Below are 21,578 nucleotides of genomic sequence, written 5' to 3' on the forward strand. Positions count from 1 at the left end.
AGGCTGATCTTCAGAATTCCCAGAGCATTTGTGATCCAGAGCATGTATTTGTTACAAAGATCTAGACTGCACCTCTTTTTAAGCATACCTTTAATTTTTTCTCCCAATCTTTCACCATACAAACAGTTACCTTTCTAAAAAGAAAACCACATTTGATAACGTTCCTAGCTGAACTACTCAGATTGGCATCTCCCATCTACTAATGTGGACAAAAATCCAAATTCCTTAGCTGTCATGTCAAGCCCTTCTGTCTGGCCCCGCCTATCTTCACTGCCTTAGATCTTGCCGCCTCCTTCACCTCCACTCAGGGTTCCTGCTGAACTACTACACCTCTGTGCCTTTCCCTCCTCCTGGAAGGCCCTTCCGTGCACATGGCTGTGTCCAGGTTCTCGTTTGAGACTGAGAAGCTCCATCCCCTGCCGGGGCCTCTTCTCTCACAGCACTGACCATGCTGGGTCTGATGTGTCTGTCTCATTTCCCTGCCACATCATGAGCTCCCACAGGCAGGGCAGGGACAGCTCCTGATACAGTGCAAAATATACCACGTGTGTTCTAATTTCTCACTTCTACAATCAGTGAACTTTGTCTTAAAAATTATAAGGCCTTATATTCCTAACATTTTGTTAATCAAACATCAGAGAACAAATAATCCTTGTTCTTATTAAGTATTCTATCCTATCTCCTTTTTCCCTCAAACTTAACTACAAAACCATTAAGGAAAAAACAAAAGGCCAACAATGCTGTTCTATAGAAAATATTAATTGTGTCTCAGAACTCAGTGTTTACTCCTTGAGAGGTGAGAAAAGTGTGTGGAATCTTTGATTTCTAACCTGAATTGCAATACTGGAGTGATTACTATCTGTGTGCATATGTGGCTTTTCCTCATAATTTGGCCACTGGTTCTGAGGAGGAGCCATCCGATCTTGGGATTTGGAAGCTGGGAAGGTAAAATACTCTCTGGTGTACGTCTGAGTGGGGATGGGGTAGGCTTCAGGTCTAGGCGGAGGCGTCTGCTCCTGTAAAATGTGAAGAACAAAGAAAAGTGAGCTTTTTACAACCATACAGACTAACTTGATTTTCAATTATCTGTTTTAAAATTTTTAAAATAGTATATATGTTAAATACTGCATTAAAAAGTGTTTGATCCATACTGAGAATAAATAACATTTCATTTTGCCCAGACTTACTAATTTAAAACTGATTTACCTGACTAGTATATTAAAAATCAAAAGAGAAAACACTGCAAATTTAGAAATTATAATCAATGCTAATTCAGAGTAAACATTGTACTAGATAACTGAGCTGTCCCAAGGGATCCCTAAGTGTGGAAGTGCAGTAGAAGCCTTTTGCTTATCAATCAATCAGACCTCAGTGCAGAGGTTTCCAGTAGAGACAGATGTTATCTTCGCTGTTGTTCCAGAGGCATATGCACTTTTCCCTCCAGGACTAGGAGGCTGATCTGTTCAAGTTAGGGGGAAAAAAAAAAGTTTAATATTAAATAAACAACCTATATATAACATAAAATTTCCTTAAAGACCTCATTCATCTTCATTCTGCCAGTGAGTTATCTGGCATAGGGACGAAAAAAAAAAAACCAAGGCAGATGAGAAATCAGGTCTTGTCATATCCACGTCCATCTTTCAAATCATCACAGCCCAGAGCTACAAAAAAACCTTTGTAGCTCTGTGCATCAGGCCAGGGACTGGTAAACATTTTTGGTAACAGGCCAGAAAGTAAATACTTTAGGCTTTGTGAGCCTTTGTTTCCTGCTGATTATCTTTCTATTATTTCTTCTTCTCTTTGTTAACAACCCTTTAAAAATGTAAAAAATATTTTAGTTTCTCTTGGTAATTTACCAACCCCAAATAGAGATGTTATTAATGTATTTGCTTATGGGATCAACTGAATCTAAAGTCACTCAATCTTAGTTTTTGTTAGAGAAATGTTACTTAATGATACCCCTTATGAAAACCATATCATAGTTAGCCAATGTTTGCAGAGAATAATTTTAATAATTAACAAACCACAAAGTGCCTCCTCTCACTTCAGACTGTGACCATGAGTGTACTTAGGAAGCAAAAAAATGTCACTCTTACTTGCTACGTTGGGGCTGGAACGGTGATCAGCTCTATTTTTCATCAGTCTGTCATCACCAGGCAATTTCTTTGGTTCACTATATTCTGCCCAAGGCAGCTGAGGACTCTCAGGAGACCCATTTTGAGCGGAATTATTATAGAGTTCAAAGCCTTCACTCTTTGGTCGGGGTTTACCTGAGCCACGACGATCTGAAACTAGAATCAAAGCATATTCAGTATCTCTTAAGATTTTATTTTCAACACCCTGATTATCATTAAAATTCCGTAAGAATTGTTCTTAGTATAAGAAATAAGGTGATTTTCCCTATAAAGGTCAATTCTTCCTACAGAATCATAAAACAGCTTTTAAGTAAATATACTGAGAATAAAGAAAATATTTTTACTTGATTGGTAATGATGGGAAGATGAACACTTTCAAAGCTTATTTTCTCGTTAACTGAAACTTCACTGTTGTAAGCAACAAATGTAACCATTTTTAAAGTATCTTTTTAAAAAAAACTAAATAAAGATAAATAACGCTTCCCTGACTTTGCAGAAAATTATCTGAACTTTTAATCGCCCAGTGTCACCGTTCTGAGCAGCCATCATGTGACATGAGCAGCTGTCACATGACATGAGCCTTCTGCTCCTGATGGCTGCTTCTGTCAGTTCTCCTCCTTTTTGCTTGCTCACCCTGGTTTATCATCTACTGTTCACAGCTTCCCTCTGTGTGGTTTCTAACTCACATTCTAGTTTGCTTCTTTTAAATGACCACAAACTAAGAAATTAGACAACCAAGATGTTAAGCTCTATGTTACATAGAAAGTAAAAACCATGCTGAGCAAGGCAGACACCACCACACTAGGTTTTGCTGAGACGCCCCTTGGGTGGTGTGTGTTTGCTTCAATAAGCAGCAGGTCAGGTTCTCTGACGCCTTGGCTGTGGCTGTGATTTGATATAGGTACCAACTTGAGGTTCTGGGTTGTGAGGTTTCTAGAATCCTGCCTTACAGAGGAGAAAGCCATAAAGGCCATATTTAGAAGTCTATGTATACATTTAACAAGGTGTGCTATGGATCAAAATGGTTTTCTCCTGTTGTGTCTGAACTAATTAAAAGCCCTAAATTTGTACTGATTCTATCCTGAGATTCTTTTTGACGTAGCTATAAAACCACAGTTCCAAAAAATAAATTATTTAAATAAAAGATTTTTAAGCAAATTACAGTCATGCACCAAATAAGCCCATTTTGGTCAATGACGAACCACATCCATGACAGTGGTCTCCTAAGATTATAACAGAGCTGAAAAATCCCTACCTTCTAATGATCTTAGCCAGTGTAAAGTTGTAGTACAATGATTCCTCGTGTTTACGGTCACGCCAGACTGTACTGATAGCTGTATACGAGTATAGCTCATACAATTATACATGGTATATAATACTTGAAAATGTAATATGCAACTGGGTTGCTGGTTTATATATTTTACTATACTATACTTTTTATTGTTATTTTAGAGTGTGCTCCCTTTACTTATAAAAAGAGTTAACGGTCAAGTAGCCCCAGGCAGGTCCGTCAGGAAGCCTTCCAGAAAATGGCATCGTCACCACAGGAGGTGATGGCTCCATGGCATGTCACTGCCCCTGAAGACCTTCCCCTGGAACCAGATGTGGAGGTGGAAGACAGTGACACTGATGATCCTGACCGTGTGCAGGCTGAAGCTAATGTGTGTGCTTATGTACGAGATTTTAACCAAAAAGATGAAAAGATAAATTAAAAAAAAAAAATTTTAAATCACTTACAAAGTACAGAAAGAAAATACTTTGTACAGCTGTACAACATGCTTATGTTTTAAGCTAAGTGTTATCACAAAAGGGTCAAAAGTTTTTTTTAAATTTAAAATTTTATATAGTAAAAAAAGTGAGAGCAAGAGAAGGTTAATGTATTATTAAAGAAATACCTATGTATTTTTGTAAATTTAGTGTAGCTTAAGTGTACAGTGTTTATAAAGTCTACAGTAGTTATGGCCATGTCCTGGGCCTTCACATTCACTCACCACTCACTCGCAGACGCACCCAGAGCAACTTCCGCCCTACAAGCCCCACTCAGGAGAAGTGGCCTTTGACGGGTCTAGCATTGTTACTCTTTCACACCTTTTTTTTTTAACTGTAGTTTTTCTACGTTGAGCTATGTTCTCACTGAATTACAATGGCCTGCAGTATTCAGTACGGTGACATGCTGTGCAGGTCTACAGCCTAGGAGCAACAGGCTACACCATCTAGGTTCGTGTAGTACACTGTGATGTGTGCACAATGATGAGATAAACTAAGGTTTAATTTTTCAGAATGGATCCCTCTTCCCAGGTGATGCATGACTGTATACAGAATGAGATCATCATGCCTTATGTCAGCAAATGCAGGACTAAGGTAACTACTCCTATATAAATAAATGCCTATTTCTTCAGTGAAGAACTGAAACACTTTAAATCCTGAGTCTGCCTATCAAAACTGAAAATCCGTTCATTCATTCTCTAGTTTTTTTCCCAGTTCATCCTTAACATGTCACATTCATTCTCTACTGAGCACCTACCATGTGCTGGGCCTACGGAAGTTCACCAGCAGTCAACCAGCCCTGTGGGGGCTCCTGGTGACAGGGAGGGGACCTGGTGACTCACAGTGTGGGTTCCAAGGTCAGAAGGCTCACATGGGAATCCCAGGCACTGTGCTGAAGCGCTCGCATTCTCAATGTCTTTATTTTTAAAACCGGGGCAATAGTAACACCACTACCTCCTCCATGGGGTTTTGTGACTATTCAAAGAGTCCATGACTGTAGAACACTGTTTTACAGTTGGCCACTGTCTCCCTACTGGTCCTTACTTCTCTGCATCATGGGGGATGGCTGATTGAGAAGGGTGGCCAGACCGTGGTAGATGGCACCCTGCTTTGCTACTTCCAGTGTCACCACAGAGCTTGTTCTTGTCATGAGTTCTGCTGCCCTAGGAGAAGAAGATTACACATGTAAGAAAAATGAAAATGCAGTGCCTGCTCTGTCATGAATAGCTGTGACCACAGCAACTGAAAATCATGTTCCACAGCCTCATCTATTATTTTGAGTAATGGTTGTGACTCTTTATTTTTTTTATTTATTTTTATTTTTTATGGTTCTGACTTTCAGACAGCTTACTCACTACCCATTTTCTCCTTTTAAAACTGACTGAAAATAGGCAAACACATCTCCTGTTATCATATTAAGAATAGTAAGATAATATTCAGAAATTTGAAGAAGAGTATGTTTCTTTCAAGTTTCAAAGAAACTGTACTAGATTAAAATATATATTTATAATTTGATAAGTGAAATGTCATGTACACTACAAAAGGTAAAGAGTAGTAGGAGCATGTTTTAGCATAGTTTTCATCTTCCAATTTCAACATTTAATGCAAAAATCACCTAAAAATGCTAATACTAAGCTTCAAGCAAATAAACCAATGATACCTTTCCTGAGAGAGTCCAACCAGACTTCGTCCATCCACGCTGAGGAGTTGATCACCTGCAGCTAGACGTCCATCCTAGGCAAATCCACAGGTGTGTGCATGGATTGAGGGTGGAGGGCAGGGAGACGGAGGAAGAAAAGGGAATAATGAGTAGATACCTGCTTCTTCTTCCAACAAACACTGTGTAGTGTTACATAACAAAAAGTATGAGCAGAATCTCTCACATCATTTGCTGAACATATGACACACTGAAAATTTACTTCTTTCAAAATGATACTGACCACATCTGCAGCACCTCCTTTCACAACCGACTTCACATAGATTCCTAGTTTATCTTGACCAGCACCCTATTGCAAAAACAAGGCAAAAACACTGCACTGAAAATATACTGTAAGAAATGCACTATGCAGGTAAGTAAAACAAAAATAAAACCACCCAACATGTATACAGGTAACTGCAACAAAGTCCTGGTTCTCATTTTTACATGAAAATCAGAATTATGAAAAATCAGTTATTCATGCATCAGCTAATGATGAGACTAAAATAGAGACTTGGAATCCTGAAGTTAATTTAAGAATAGTTCTGAACAGCCACAAGTGTAAGTGAACTAAGAACTACTTGCATGATATATACTATTAATCATTTTAATACAAAAAGCAACTTGGTACAGTATTTTTACATTTCACCACTTACCTATATCCTCCCTTATACCCTTGTTCTTTTCATACGTATAGTTTAGGATTTTAAATGATAAAAACACTTCTGTGGCTAACAGTAAGAGGAACTTAGTAAGAGAAAATCATACAGAAAATAATCAGTATTATAACTCATGTACTGTAACTGTAAATAAATGTCAAAGCAACAAGACCCAATTCACATAGAATTGATATATTATGAAAGAATAAAATTCTGTTAGACAGACTTAAGTATTATATACAATTACTTTCAGAATCACCAATATTCTACTTGGATATCATGACTATATAAACCTAACCCTATAACAATCAAAATTTTGGGTAATTTATTGCAACTATCAAAGAAAGCAGTCCTATGCATGAAATCTTACTTAGATATTATGGACAATATTATACAACTGAGCATAATTCCTTAGGTCACAACGATTGAAGGCAAATACAAATCCATTTCAATCACTGCGAGGCACTGTATGGTAAGAGTAAAAATACACAAATGATTTAATTAAAACAGATTTTCTGTAACATCCTGGAACTATGTAATTTTCACTTGGAAACCACTTACATTCGTCTCCTTTAGTTAACAAGTTAAGTTTACAGAAGACAGCCTGACTGGCCAGCACTGTTGATCCTGACTCCCTTTATCCCCTTAAGGAAAAACAAAACAAAACAGAACAAAACAAAACAAAACAAAACAAAACAAAACAAAACGCCTGTAGCAGGTCAAATTTTGTAAGCATAAAACCATCCATACATATCTCATTTTAAAAACAGTATAATATTTCTTAATTTAACAAAGCAACTCCATTTTGGAAAGCAGTATACTTCAAATTTCATGTGGTTACATTATCTGGGAACTAAGTTTATAAAAGTTCTACAGAAAGCAAAATCAAATATTCTCCTTTGCAGCTTTTGATCTGTATTTTCCATCTGTTCACCTCGATATCCCTCTGTGTCTATTCACACCTCTCTCCTGTGGATGGTTTCCACTTTCACCTTAATGCAAGTCTCCAGCCCAGTCCCAGATGCCTCACGGCCCACTTGCTACCTCCCTCTAGAAATCATTCAGCACAGTCCACAAACCACAACAGTCAAATATAACCTGTGGTCCTTGAACGGATCCTTTTGCCATAAAAGGCATGATTGGGATAGTTGGCAAAGACCGAGCTTTTTGTAAATTTACAATTTCAAAAATAAAAGATAAAATATACAGCAGGCACTCAATAAAGGGCAACTTTCTGAATTTTAGCGTATCACTTAGCAAAAGAATAATAAATATGCTTTTTGTCTCACTATATCTGTGACAATGCTGGGTTTCCTTGAATCTAGAGACCTAAGGCACACTACGGAAAAATACTTCTAAGACATGGCACCCCCCTGACCGCTCCTATTTGTGAAATCAGGTAATCCCTCATAATCTAATTAACCGAATTTTTTTACACATTTAATAATTTTATGTGATTCATAAATAACCTTAATTCTATAGCTCGGCTGTTTAAATGACAATTTCATTCACTGAACAAATATCCACCGAGCGCCTGTATGGTCCTAAGCTCCATGTACACATCAATGAACAAAACAGACAAACACCCTTGCCATTTGGGAGCTGCTTCTATTCCTCAGCAGAGTTTATCTGTGGTCATTCACTAACAATTCTAGTTGGAGCGCTGGAAGTCCTCCTTTTTCTTTTCCTGAAAATGATGCATGCCTATTCCCTTCCAGCTGGTACTCTAGGTCAGGTTTTTAAAAAGTTCTACAAGCACTACTTATTTTTTTCCTCTGCTTTCTACCTGACTACAGAAAAGCAATGATTACTCAACATCAGAATGCCAACTGTCAGTGAGAATGGGCACCTCACATTTTCACATGGCATTATCTTCTGGTTAATGTAATACTGACCTTGTAAAGAGTAAAAATCATCCCTTTACTAAGATAACCAATTACTATCATCTCTGACAAGAAAAATGTTTAGCAATACTACTAGTAATACAGCATTTTTAGTAACACTATTATAAACAAGGAAATATCAAATATATATTTTAAAACAATAAATCAAGCCTCCTTCCTCCATTTCTGATATGCTTTACATGATCACAATACAGACCAAAAAAATGGCAATTACTTAGACAAACTGTAATAACAAAACTCTGTTTTTAAAATCATAAAATAGAATAATATCAGAAAATGAGATCAGGACTGTTTCATTTCTTCCTAAAACCCAAGACCCTGCACATACAGTTGGAGCTGCCTGCCAGTCAGCTATTCTGCCACTCCCAATTTTCATTTTTGGAAGATGTCTTTGTTCCAATTTCACAATAAACTTCAGTTTCGTGGCACCTGTTACTCCATGTTTCAACGCCTTCATTCAGAGCAGTAATCACATACCTGAGGGCAATCATTAGGCTCTTTCCATCCTAGCCACCCTCCACAAGCAGACAGCCAACGTGCAAGCGGAACATGTGGACTCCATATGAACAGCACATGGCATTTAAAGAACCTGAAATCCTCTACCATTTTAAGGTAGGTAATTTAGGATACTATATGCAATGTGAAATTTAATGCCTAAATTTAAATCCTGAAGCAAAACTGATCATGTACTACTGATATTTGACTGCACTATCTATATTTAAATAGGTTGAAGTTTACATTATAAATTTCAGACAAATTCTGGCAAAATGAGGAAGCTCTCCTCATGACTGATCTTCTGGTCTCCCTACGTCCAATCATGTTTCCTGAAGCACAGCTCAGCTCACACTATCCTGACCAGACTCTTGTAACTGCCAACTACCATAAAAATTCACAGTAGCTTCCTGCATGAGGTATTCACGGGTCCATGAACCTCTCTTGTCATTCTCCACCCAAATCACCCCTCACCTCCTCCCATTCTATCTGACTCATGTTCATGACTTGGTTGATGTTCTCTCTACACCAACTGTCTTTCTGATGCAAGGTATATGCCCAAATGCTCTCCATCATTCACCTCCGAGACTCACCTGCCAGCCCACTCACCTTCCCAGTGTCAGGGAAGATATCATCTCTTCTTCACTTATGTTCTCATCACATTGGACTTTCTTTGTTCTCTTTGAGCAGTGAGTCATTGTGTCCTGCATTACAGCTACCTCTGCAAATGGCTCCTTCCTCCAACTCCATTAGAAGCTTCTTGAATATAAGGAGCTCTATCCCTTCCAGAGGAGCTTCTCACTTAGATTGACTTATAGTTTACTAACATTGATCAATAAGAAATTTGATCAATTTCCTATTTTAAAAACCTAAGATGAGGAGGTGTGTAATCTTATAGAATGAATAGTAAGTTAAGAAGCAACTGATATGTCCATTATATATGGATTAGCAACAAAACCTTGTAAAATTACTAGTTTAGGAAGACAGACACAAAGGCACTCAGGCTGTGGCACCCAATGTGCCCTTTTAGGAAGGGAACTCAAATCCATGACTGTCAGGAAAGACACCAATAAGATACATTCTATTTTCTTATATATTCAGAATGTATCTGAATTCTAAGTAATAACCACTTCTTTTAATTCCAAGTAAACTGAATTTATAAATATATCTGTTTGTCACAAAAAGAGGTTTTCATTTAAGGAAATAAGCATTCATGATAGGGCCGGGCATAGTGGCAGTCGTCCCAACACTTTGGGAGGCTGTGGTGGGAGGACTGCTTGAAGCCAGGAGTTCACGACCAGCCTGGGCAACATGGTGAGATCCTGTCTCTATAAAAAAATTTTAAAAAGCATTCATGATTATTAGAGACCTCAATTCAAAACACCCATGAAAATCTACAAGGTCTATTCAAGGTTGGTCATAAAAATGGAATCTGATTAAAAGTCAAGACAATGCATAATGAAACATATTTTGAAAACACTCTTAGACACAGGAAGACAGAACGATACGCAAGTAAAGAATATGGATCTGGATAACGTAAGAGGTATCCACATTTTGGTTGGCATTTGGGCCTCCACTTCACGGACTGCTCTGCGTCACGAACGTTTCCACAGACACATTCCCCGTCCACTGACTCTGCACCTTCTGCACACACTCCTTTCCTGCAGACCCACTGGCCCTGTCCACATGCCCTTCCCTCCTATCACCTCTGGTTATTTGGATCCTACTTCTACTTCAGGTGCAGCTCACAGTCATAAACTGGTCATAGAAATTCTAACTACAACTGCTGTATGGAGACATTACAGTTCTACTGGTAATTATCTCAGCAAAACAAAATTAGAGATGACTACCCAGAGATGAAAGAACTCTAGGAAATGTCTATTTGTATCACATCAATATGGGCAATTACCTTCAACCCGAACCACCACAACCTCTGTCCAACTACAAGGTGTCCACTTGTCCGAGGTTTCTCAATCTGGCCATGGCAGTGCAGGCCTGGAATGTACATCCTGACTGGGGGAAGAACAGAGTAAAGAAGCTCTGCTGCATCCCTGCCTCAGCTGCTGGTCAGATGCCTCAGCAAACTGTCATCTGTCGAGCCGTAACAATCCCTTAACATTATGGAGCTCTCACTACCTACCCCACTTTATTTGAATAAATGAGAACTGTACTGGCTATGGTTAAAAAAACTGTATGGAACTATTTATTAATTTAAGAAATATTAAACTACTTAACTTAGGTTTTATTTCTAAACAATAATGCACTATTTATGTAGTCTATTAAGGCTGAACTCAAAATTTATTAAAATAATGTCTTTATTTATGTATTTATTTTTTATTATTATACTTTAAGTTCTAGAGTACATGTGCACAACGTGCAGGTTTGTTACATATGTACACATGTGCCATGTTGGTGTGCTGCACCCATTAACTCGTCATTTACAGTAGGTATATCTCCTAATGCTATCCCTCCCCCCTCCCCACAATAGGCCCCGGTGTGTGATGTTCCCCTTCCTGTGTCCAAGTGATCTCATTGTTCAATTCCCACCTATGAGTGAGAACATGCGGTGTTTGGTTTTCTGTTCTTGCGATAGTTTGCTGAGAATCATGGTTTCCAGCTGCATCCATGTCCCTACAAAGGACACGAACTCATCCTTTTTTATGGCCGCATAGTATTCTATGGTGTATATGTGCCACATTTTCTTAATCCAGTCTGTCACAGATGGACATCTGGGTTGATTCCAAGTCTTTGCTATTGTGAATAGTGCTGCAATAAACATACATGTGCATGTGTCTTTATAGCCGCATGATTTATAATCCTTTGGACATATACCCAGTAATGGGATGGCTGGGTCAAATGGTATTTCTAGTTCTAGATCCTTGAGGAATTGCCACACTGTTTTCCACAATGGTGCACACACAATTAAAATTCATTTTATGGTAATTCTACTTCTTTTCCAACTAAGAAAGAACAGTCAGGCCTAGAAGCTCTATGTTCTTTGCTGCTGTTTATCAGCATATAGAACATTCAAGTGTAAGCTATGTAATTACCAACCAAAAACAATCACAGAAATGTAGAAACAGTTCCAAGAATACTAGTGAAATGGTATTAAACACTTGTGCTGTTCAGTATGGCAGTCGGCAGGCCACAGGTGGTGACAGAGCACTGAAAATGTGGCTCATGCAAACTGAAATATGGAAGTGCAGAGACTGAGTATGGAAAAAAGAATATGAACTATCTCACTGATGATTTTTATACTGACTACATGTTGACATAACATTTCTGATGTATTAGATAATATAAAATATGGTATTAAAATTAACTTCACTTTTTAAAAAAACACAGCTAGTAGAAAACTGAAAATTCCCCCTGTGACTCATATATTTCTATTGGACAGCGCTGCACTAATAATGTAGATGTTCACTGAATGTTTGTTATGAGTAATGACAGGTACTAGCAACACATTTACAATTACGCAGATAATATGGCAAAAACAAGATTTTACCATACTACAATATATATGCTAACATTACACACCCTGGTTAGAAAAGCAAAAGAGCCATTAAAATTGAGAACACAGTATTATAAATAAATCCAGAAAGGCTAAATAGTTTTAAGGATTACTTGCTTAAAGGTACCTAAATATGGTATTTGAAAAGATATTATTGCATTTTAGTCCATTTATTCTTTGCAAAACTAAAAGAATAATCGTAATTATTCAGGATTACTCATTCCTCATTTAACAAATCAGTTCCTTTAAAGAAAAGTTGGGGCAGAGGTCTTCTGAAAAGCAGTTACAGATTCAAAAGGCATCAGGAATTACAAATTTCATTCAGTACAATTTTGGAATTTAATTAACCAAACTTAAATACCAGAGGTAAATTTTTAAACGTACTTTCCCCCGTCTGGAGGCCCCTGAGAGAACATATGCAGTACAGCATCCAAACTGCCATGTTCAGCATTTGTGCCCTTCAGCATAATTTCAGCATATTAGAGAACACCCAATGTGGAGCACACGCTGGCAGCAGATTTAGATCTTGTATCCTTTTTAAAAAAAGGCAAAAAGGAAACACAAAGATCACTGCCTGTTTGATCTTAACATTTTAATCTTAAAATGCCTCTTGAAACTGCCTTTCTTTCCATTAAAAAGGAAAGAAGAGGGTTTGAGAGGGGGATGGGACTAATGAGGGAGAGGAGAGACAAGGAGGACAAAAAAAGGACGAATCGAAGCTGTATCTGAAATTTACCTGTAGGATGAGGTACAAGACAGAATGGCAGTAAATGAACAAAAAGTTATCAAAAATTATAGTAAAAGACAGAAATAACTCAGTTGCTATACATTCAACTTTCCCTAGAACTGAGAAAGAGCACGCACCTACAAGTTGCTTTGTGCGTCCGATGAGAAATGGCCACAGGGAAAAGACTGCTCCCCAAATGTCTTCTCTAATTCTTTTACTGCACCTTTTCAGAAGAGCTTTTATAGAAGTGTAGGTTGTCTCCCCACACGCACAGGGAGGCTCGGTCAGGCGGAGCCTAGGCTTCAAACATTCTAGTAGCAAACCCTGAGTGCGTGTGGGAGTACAACGTGATAAACAGCATAAAGACATCATTAAAACATAATCCAAAAAAAAAAAAAAGAGCAGGAGGAAGAAAGATATGCTGGCCAAATCATCAATCCAACCCTATTGTTCTCAGGTAAGAAAACCTAGCCTGGGTTCTCTGGCTGGTGATTTTAGAACAATAAGTGGCTGGAATGACCTCAGAGCCCAGAAATATTTCAGTCATCAGGCATGCTTCAGCTGACACCCTGCCCACTTGCTGCTTTCCTCGGGGTTTTTCAATTGCTTTATTTCTAGTTGGATAAGTAAATCCAGGCTTGGGTTTTAAAAACATTCTAAAGATCTCTCTTATTGCGTAGGAATTTCCTTGATTTTGAAATAATCAGTTCTAAAATTCACTTTGTATATGAATTCTACATTCAGCAATCTTGAAAGTCCATGGTAAGTTACCCCCAGCAGGTTTGGTGCTGTGAGCAAGGTAACTAAGCTTGATATATATGAGCAAGGCTGTAGTTCCAGCTCTGGTTTTCAGTTATGCTTTTTGTATAAAATACAAACCCAACACACCACATCCATCTCTTCCCTCTCCATAAAATGAAGGGAACGAAGGTGGCCCCACAGATGGGATGCAGGAGGCCCATAAACCCAGAAAGACCACACGTGACATATGCAGGGTGTGTGAATTTCACCAGGGCGGAGAAACTCTTCTTAGCCTCGCAAAGTGGTGTGCGACTCATCAGATTTTCAGGCACGAGAGACCACTGGAGGCGACCCTGACACTCCTGACAAAGCTCCCCAGAGTCCTGGCCTGTGCAGGGGATGGGTCTAGATCACTTTAGATTCCACTGAGTGAGATGGGGCAACCCCAGGGCAGTTTGAACCTATGGGTTACCCCACAGCCAATATCCTACATCCAGGTAAACTCTACAAATTATCATCATTTGCTATGATGGCTCTCTAGAGGATTAACATTTTATGTTCCTATTATGTTATTTTAATGTTGTACTTGAATTCAGTATTTCAATCAATCCAAGAAATCAGCACTTAGGCCAAAATTATAAACGAGGTAAGAATAATATTCTTTTATATCAATTTACTATTTTGCTTTTGGCACAAAAATATATTGTTTCCAAATTCATAAGAAGCCATGAGGGGCACTGTGTCACTTCATACAACTTAGTGGAAAGATGTTTCTGGCATCTCCATGGAAGAAACTGTAAGCACAACAGGAACTCTGGGACTGACTTTAAAAAGGAACCCGGAATTTCCTGACTTCACTTGTTTGACTAGGTGTTTCCCACGTGGTCATAATTAGACCACTGAAGAACACAAGAGAAGGTCTCAGTCTTCAAAGGACTAAATTACAGTTTACGTGAGACTGACTCTAAACAGTGAGAAGGCATGTTAATAAACAGTCCTTACCCTCTCATTTTTAGGGCATAGGAATCTTGTTTTAAGCTAAGATTTTAAGATTTTAAAACTTTAAATCAGTACACTGTCTAAAAGCATAAACTTGAACATACTTAACGCATTAATTAACCATTGATTTTTAAATAAAATAGCAAAATATCCTAAGCACTTTTAAAAGTGTCATTTTTATGTTCACTTTTAGAAAAAACGGGTTTTAGAGAAAGGCTGTAGTTAAAACCACCTAATGGGGCCAAAAACAGGTTACATGATGGATACTCTTGTCCATGTCTTCAGCAAGTTACACAGTGGCAGCTATCCTATTTAAAGCAACCTTCACCATATTATACCCAGCAGGATGAAACATGGCTGTTTTCTTAAATAAGAAGCATATAGAAGGCTTACGTTTTTATGAAGCTTAAGAATTTGCAGCACAAAAATAGCAAAAAAAAATCTGAGTGTGTAATTACAAGCTACATTAAATAGTTGTTGCTTCATGAGCAAGTTAATTATTGACAGGTTTAAACAAGTTATACTGAAAGAAAAAGCATTCTTTCAAGACCACAGTGTGCACAAGAACACCGACAACTGCCCCCTGAAGAAACTCACCACTGACTGTATTCTTCCAACAACAGAGAACCACATTTTCATTTCCGGGACCACAACAACTTCGTGAACTGAAAATCAACCGTCTATTCTCTCAGTTTTCAACAGCAACCAAGACAGCTGGTTTTTCAAGACCGGGATCGCCACATTCTGCGCTGGATGCTATGACCCTGTATGGCATTTATCAACACGACCTAGAACCAACGCAATATTCAGACTCTTACGTAACCAGTCCACGCTGACTGCTATTTACTTTGTACTTTTAAACTTTAAAAAGAGTTAGAAAAATAAAAATGAGGGAATTGTTTGTAATTTTAAAATCCACATTAAACAGGAAGCATCATGTTGTCCCACAGATGAGCAAGAAGTAGCCTGCTGATCGTCCCCAAAAGCAATGTTTTAAAAAGTAAACTGCATACCCACAGTGCTTCCAAATCATCTGGATTTCATAAAACTTAACCACCATGTGGAAGGCGAGTCAGCGAACTTAACATCAAAACATGGTTCAGGGTTACAGCAGTTAAGCCATAGACCAATTTAGAAAAGGAAAAAAGAACAGGCCAAATACCAAAACCACACAGCTTATAGAAAACAACAAAAGCACACAAATGACTATGGGTAAAATTTAACCACACAAGTCTATAGGCTCCTCTGCAGAAAAAAACCATATACCACACACTCATGAGACTAACAAGAATACAAACAGCAGGTGATTATCCAGTACCAGGCTCAACATGCCTGACACAGCTTCTCTCTCTGAAGAGCTGAGGTAACCATAACTATTACTGCTACATTAAAGGCAACGAAACTAAGACTTGGAGAGGCAGTGCCATGTGCTCCGTGCTCCAAGGCTGCCAGTGGCAGGAGCAGAATGTGCACAGCAGCAGCGTGACTGCAGAGCCCAGACATGAACAGAAACCCACAGGACGCCGCCACACCAACAGGCTCAGTAAGACACAGGGCAGAGCCAATGGCGAAATTTCCCTGTATACTGCCTACCCTGCACTCAGAACACTCCCCTGAAATCTCAAAAGTAAGTCCACTCTATTATAATAATTTATGCAGACCCACATACCTATCAACTATACAGTGTCATCTCAGCAGTGTGTATGTATTAGATGACTTTCCAAGTACCAGAAATTTACAAGTAAACTGGAAAAGAATGGACTATATTTAGTAATCCAGTATGCCAGGGAACTGCTAGATTCATTTCTCTCATTTCAAGAAAAGGCGTTAACAGATGCTTCATTTCTGAAAATGGTATACTGTCCAATTAATAGGCCATTTTCTTTATTTCCTTCAGATCATCTATATGCTGACATCCAAATTTTATCTCTAGCTCTAACCTTCTGAGCTTCACTATCCAACTATCTACTAGATAATCTATTCACTCACCTGAACAGGCATCCCACATCTCCAGTGTGACACGTTCAAAGCTGAACTCCTGATGCCACCATGCCTGCCCCCTTCAGTTTCCCTGCCTTCATAAATCACACCTCCATGTGTCCAGCTGCTCAAGACAGAATCAAGATTCATCTGGATACTTCCCTCTTTCATCCACTAATGCAACTCACAAGCCAATCCAAAAACTGCCATTCAACAAATATGTATTAGTACCTACCATAACCAGAAACTGTCAACCCTTCGACAGTGGACAAGAGAAGATGCTTGCCTTCACGGGGTGTCTGTTCCAGAACACTTTCGTCCTCTGCACACACAGTCAACCATCCCGTCATCCACCTTCGTCCTCTGCACACACAGTCAACCATCCCGTCATCTCCACTGCCATGTCCCTACGGTAAGCCTCCACAACCTCTCATCTGGAAAGCTAGTACAACTTATTTATTAGTTCCTGGTTATACTTCTGAGCGGCTCTAATCCATGTTCCAGAATTGTAAAAATAAACTTTAAAAACTGCACTCTAATCATATCATGCCTCATTTAAACTTCAAGGGTCCTTATCTCACCTATAATAAAATCCTCAGCTCTGTCCAGACCCACCATCACAAGGCCTTTCTTTATAAAGTTTTATTGGAACACAGCCACGCTATGCCACAAACTGCCCTGTGGCTGCCATGATAGCAGAACTACTCAGGGCAACAGATTCCACGTGGCCTGCAAAGTAGAAAATCTCCACAGTCTGGCCCATTGCAGAAAAAGTGTGCTGACACTGTACTCTATGATCTGGTCCTATCTGCCTCTCCACACACCCCACATGGCTTCCCCTGACAGCCCAAACTGGGCTGACCCTGTGTACATGGCCCGCTGCCATCCTTGACCTCGCTAACACTGACTCAACCTTCAAGTTTAGCACTGACTTCCACTCTGGAGCACAGTTTAGACATTCTGCAAACAGCCATGGATAATGACCATCGATCATATAATTCCTCACTCATATTTGTCTGTCTCATTCTTCAAGTGGTCAAGGGGCATGTGCTAATAAAGTGACTAAGATCACAGACGTCTTGGCAAGAGAAGAAAACTTTCATCACTAGGTAAAAAATAACTTTCATGAACGTCAAATCCACACTTAGTTTCACTAAATCTATTTTATAAGCTGATGAATTAATTTTATTACTATTATTATGAGACAGGGTCTTGCTCTGTTACCTGGGCCGGGATGCAATGATGAGAAAACAGCTCACCACAGCCTCAGCCTCCTGAGCTCAAACCAACCTCCTGCCTCAGCCTCCAGCGTAACTGGACCACAGGCGCACACCACCACACTCAGCATACTTTTTGATTTTTTTGTAGAAATGGGGTCTCACCTTGCTGCCTGGACTGGTCTCGAACTCCTAGGCTCAAGTGATCCTCCTGCCTCGGCCTAAACCCAACTGCTGGGATTACAGGCATAAGCCATGGCTCCTGGCCAAGTTAACCATTTTAGAACTAAATCTGAACTCCCTTCTTTTTCTTCCGGTTTTCAGTTTATACACATTATTCACTGTGGAAGGTATTTGAAAAGACCAAAAACAAGAACAAAGTGAACATCATCTACACGTTAGGGAGGATCAAGCCCCACTTTAGAAAAGGGCACACAGGTCTATGTCCCCAGCAAAGGGAACAGCAGGGCCTTTCCAGCCACTCTCTACCTCTTCCTGCCTGACTCCCCACGGAGGCAGCAAAGCCATGCCTGGGAGAGTGAGACAGGGATGTCAAACAGAGCGAATGCTCAAAACCTCTTCAGGCTGTCTTTTGGAGTGTTCTGCTGTAAGGGGACAGCTACCTTCACCCTCCTCTTACCAGGGAAGACTTGCTGTGTGAGTGACCTGAGGAGGGGGAGGGAAGCATGTTTAATTCAGGAGTCACAAATTTGCAGGCGCAGTATAGACATGCACATCAGACACATCCCCAACCCAGCTTCAGCTGGTGGAAGGTCCATCTTTTTGATTGCACGTACCTAACCTTCTATGCTGTTACTATGCCCCATTAAGCCCCAAGTCTATTAATACAACCTACAACCCAGTTACAAGTACTACTAACATTATTATTTCCTGGTCTTTTCTACAAAGCTTTTTAAGTATCTTTTGTTGTTGTTTTTTTTTAAACGCTGGAGATTTAAAGTTTGAAAGTGAAAATGTACACTCTACTTTTCACACGATAGGCACTAATATTCTCTTCTGAAATGAGTATTATTTTAACAATCAGCCACTACTTTCATAATAAGTTTATTCTAATACTAGTAAAAGTACAGACCTAGCCTTGAAATTACAATATACCCTGAAGCTAACCCCTGCAGACTCCTAAATCACATTAGACTCACAGAAGCCAGTAATTGTGCTACACGGATACCTAATGTAACTTTTCTTCATAAATGACCTATATTTTTGTAATAGCAAAGATTCCAGAGTCAGTGATTTTTATGACGAAACTACTTCCCATTGAAGACAGAGAGAGAAGGTTGTGTTTCTTCTGAGGCTTCCTTGCGTAAGAGCAGATACACAGAGGACACACAGCAGCTCAAGGGACTGCAAACCCCACAGAAGAGGGATTAGGGATTAAGAGGCTGGTGGTGGAAGAGGTGACCAAGTGCAAGGCTCTAAAAACAAGCAGCAAAGACAGGTGTGGGCAGCAGCATGGATGTACAAATGGGCAGAGCCCAGGTGGAGCCCATTCAAGCAGCATGGGCTCCCTGGACTCAGGCACCGTTGGGCACACCTAGGGCTCTGCACCCGTGCCTGGGTGTCTGGGCTGAGGCACTTTCCCTGACACCTTTTGTACTCCTTTCCTCTCCCGCCCAGGTTCATAACCAGAACCTTCCTTCTGGAGCTCCTCCTTGAAGTGAGAGGATTCTCTTCATCTGGGCATCATCTGACTGTCACCTGACACGAGCTGGCACCCTGTCCCTTAGCCTCTTGCCTGCATTGCCACAATAACTGAACAGAGGCTCAGGTGTGACTTTCAATCTGGCTTGTTGTCCTAATTGCCCCCGTCACCCTGGAAAGGACAGAGGTCAAAATTCAGAGACAAACAACCAGAGGCCAGAGGCCACCCAGGAGAGGGTGAGAACGTGCCAAGAGAACCCAGAGCTCCGCTTCTTCTTCCCTGCTGTAAGGTAATGCTGGTTCCTTTATACATGAGGAATCATGAGAAAGAGAATACCAAAACCACTGAAAGACTAAATGCTGAAGTCAATTAGACTTGAATCTATAGGAACAAATAGTTTTGTACTGCAAGATACTTTTTTTAACTGCAAGAGGTGGACACTGATTGTGAAAGCCCCCTACTTCCACCTCCACACTCCTAAAACCCCAGGTAAGAAGAGCATTTAAAGTAAGGTTACAGGATGAACACAACAGAAAATATGGAGGTTACATTCTGCCCACAGATTTGAGTATGGTGGGGTAATTTCTGATTCTGATTTTTTCCTGAAAATGGGCATTGACTCAGCTGGTAGGCAAAGAGAAAACATAGCTCTATGGCTGATATTTTCACTTTTACATCTCCAAATGAGTACTGGTCCCTTAAATTGCAACAGCCTGGAAATATGGCCTGTGAGCAGGACCCTTACCAGGAGTACGCAGAAATTCTGGATGGTGAGGTGGGAAGGGCCCTGGACTATGCTCTGCCTGCACAGGTGAACCCCACATGCCTTGGTCTCTGAGAGGCAGCCTACTACACCCCATGCAGCACCTTCAACCCATATGCTAAAAGGGTTCAGGTTCCTCTGATGAACTCCTGAAAAGACGCCCACTTTTCGTCCCAGGTTCTTCTAATCCATCCTGCACACCAGACCCAGATAAAGCCTCCTAAAATGTCAGTTTCATCATGTTCCTCTTTTGTTCTAAATCCTGCATTTCTTTGTGGTGCCTACAAGACACTGTCAAATCAAGAGTTTTAAAACTAATTAAGCACTGCCTTCCTTATTCCACTCTCCTTAGTAATTGCACAGGTCTCACCTTATCCAAAAGTGGCACACACAAGACTTGTTTCATCTATCCTTGCTTGTGCTCTCACTCGAACCCACGATGTATCTCCCTTATTCCTTTATTCCAGTATGTTTGTTCCAAGGATTAGCTGAAACTCCACTTCTCCCAAGATGCCCTCCACAACTGCTACAACGCCCATTCATCTTCTTAATTTCTCCAAAATACACAAAGGTAAAGTTTTAGGGTACTTGCACTAGATCTTAATCACCTATTGTTTCGTAGGCATTTGTGTTATGACTAAGATTATTATGGATAACAAATTTTCCTCATCGCTAATTCAGTGAGAGTTTGCTAATATAGCTGGTAATTTGTTATTTCAGGATTAAACCTATATAACAGCAAATCAAATATCCACTCGGTTAAAAAAAAATTGCTCTTATTTGCTATCTTTCAACAAATATTTTTTGCCTGTTATATGCTGGAGAGTGGGGATAACTACAGTGAAGATGCTACAGAGTCAGTTTGACAGGGAGAAAGATACCAAACTCCTCATGATCTAATTCCAGTTCTAAAACTGCCCTGATCTAGGGGACAAAGATGAGCAGAGTGAGCTGCCAGGAAGTCCTTGCAAAGTAGGACACAAAAGCTTTGTCAGCACTTTGGGAGGCCAAAGTGGGAGGACTGGTTGAGGCCAGGAATTTGATCGAGATCAGCCTGGGCAGCACAGTGAGACACCATCCCTAGAAGAAATTTTTAAATTAGCCAGGCATGGTGGTATGCTCCTATAGTCCTAGGTACTTGGGAGGCTGAGGCCGGAGGATCACTTGAGCCCAGGAGTTCAAAGCTATGATTGTGCCACTGCACTCCAGCCTAGGTGACAGAGCAAGACCCAGCCTCTTTTAAAACATAAAAATAAAAAAGGCCTCGCTGCATGATGGGACAGTAGATGCAAATATGCCCAGTCAGGCAGAGCCTGTGTACTTG

General features: G+C 39.9%; 1 protein-coding gene across 18 annotated transcripts in view; it reads right to left on the bottom strand.

Annotated features, from left to right (window-relative positions):
- The window catches only part of AFDN (afadin, adherens junction formation factor), a 143,143-nt gene that overhangs the window by 23,041 nt on the left and 98,524 nt on the right, over positions 1-21,578 (bottom strand). For all 18 annotated transcript variants that reach the window (XM_033234218.1, XM_033234211.1, XM_033234217.1 and 15 more), the window contains 6 exons: positions 5,843-5,908; positions 5,563-5,636; positions 4,947-5,065; positions 2,097-2,291; positions 1,368-1,459; positions 831-1,016 (listed from right to left, as the gene is read on the bottom strand). In XM_033234218.1, coding sequence (XP_033090109.1) covers positions 831-1,016; positions 1,368-1,459; positions 2,097-2,291; positions 4,947-5,065; positions 5,563-5,636; positions 5,843-5,908 — 732 coding nt within the window. The remainder of the gene's footprint in view (positions 1-830; positions 1,017-1,367; positions 1,460-2,096; positions 2,292-4,946; positions 5,066-5,562; positions 5,637-5,842; positions 5,909-21,578) is intronic.

Source organism: Trachypithecus francoisi, unplaced genomic scaffold (assembly GCF_009764315.1).
Source record: "Trachypithecus francoisi isolate TF-2019V2 unplaced genomic scaffold, Tfra_2.0 Lachesis_group15, whole genome shotgun sequence".
Taxonomy (NCBI): Eukaryota; Metazoa; Chordata; class Mammalia; order Primates; family Cercopithecidae; genus Trachypithecus; species Trachypithecus francoisi.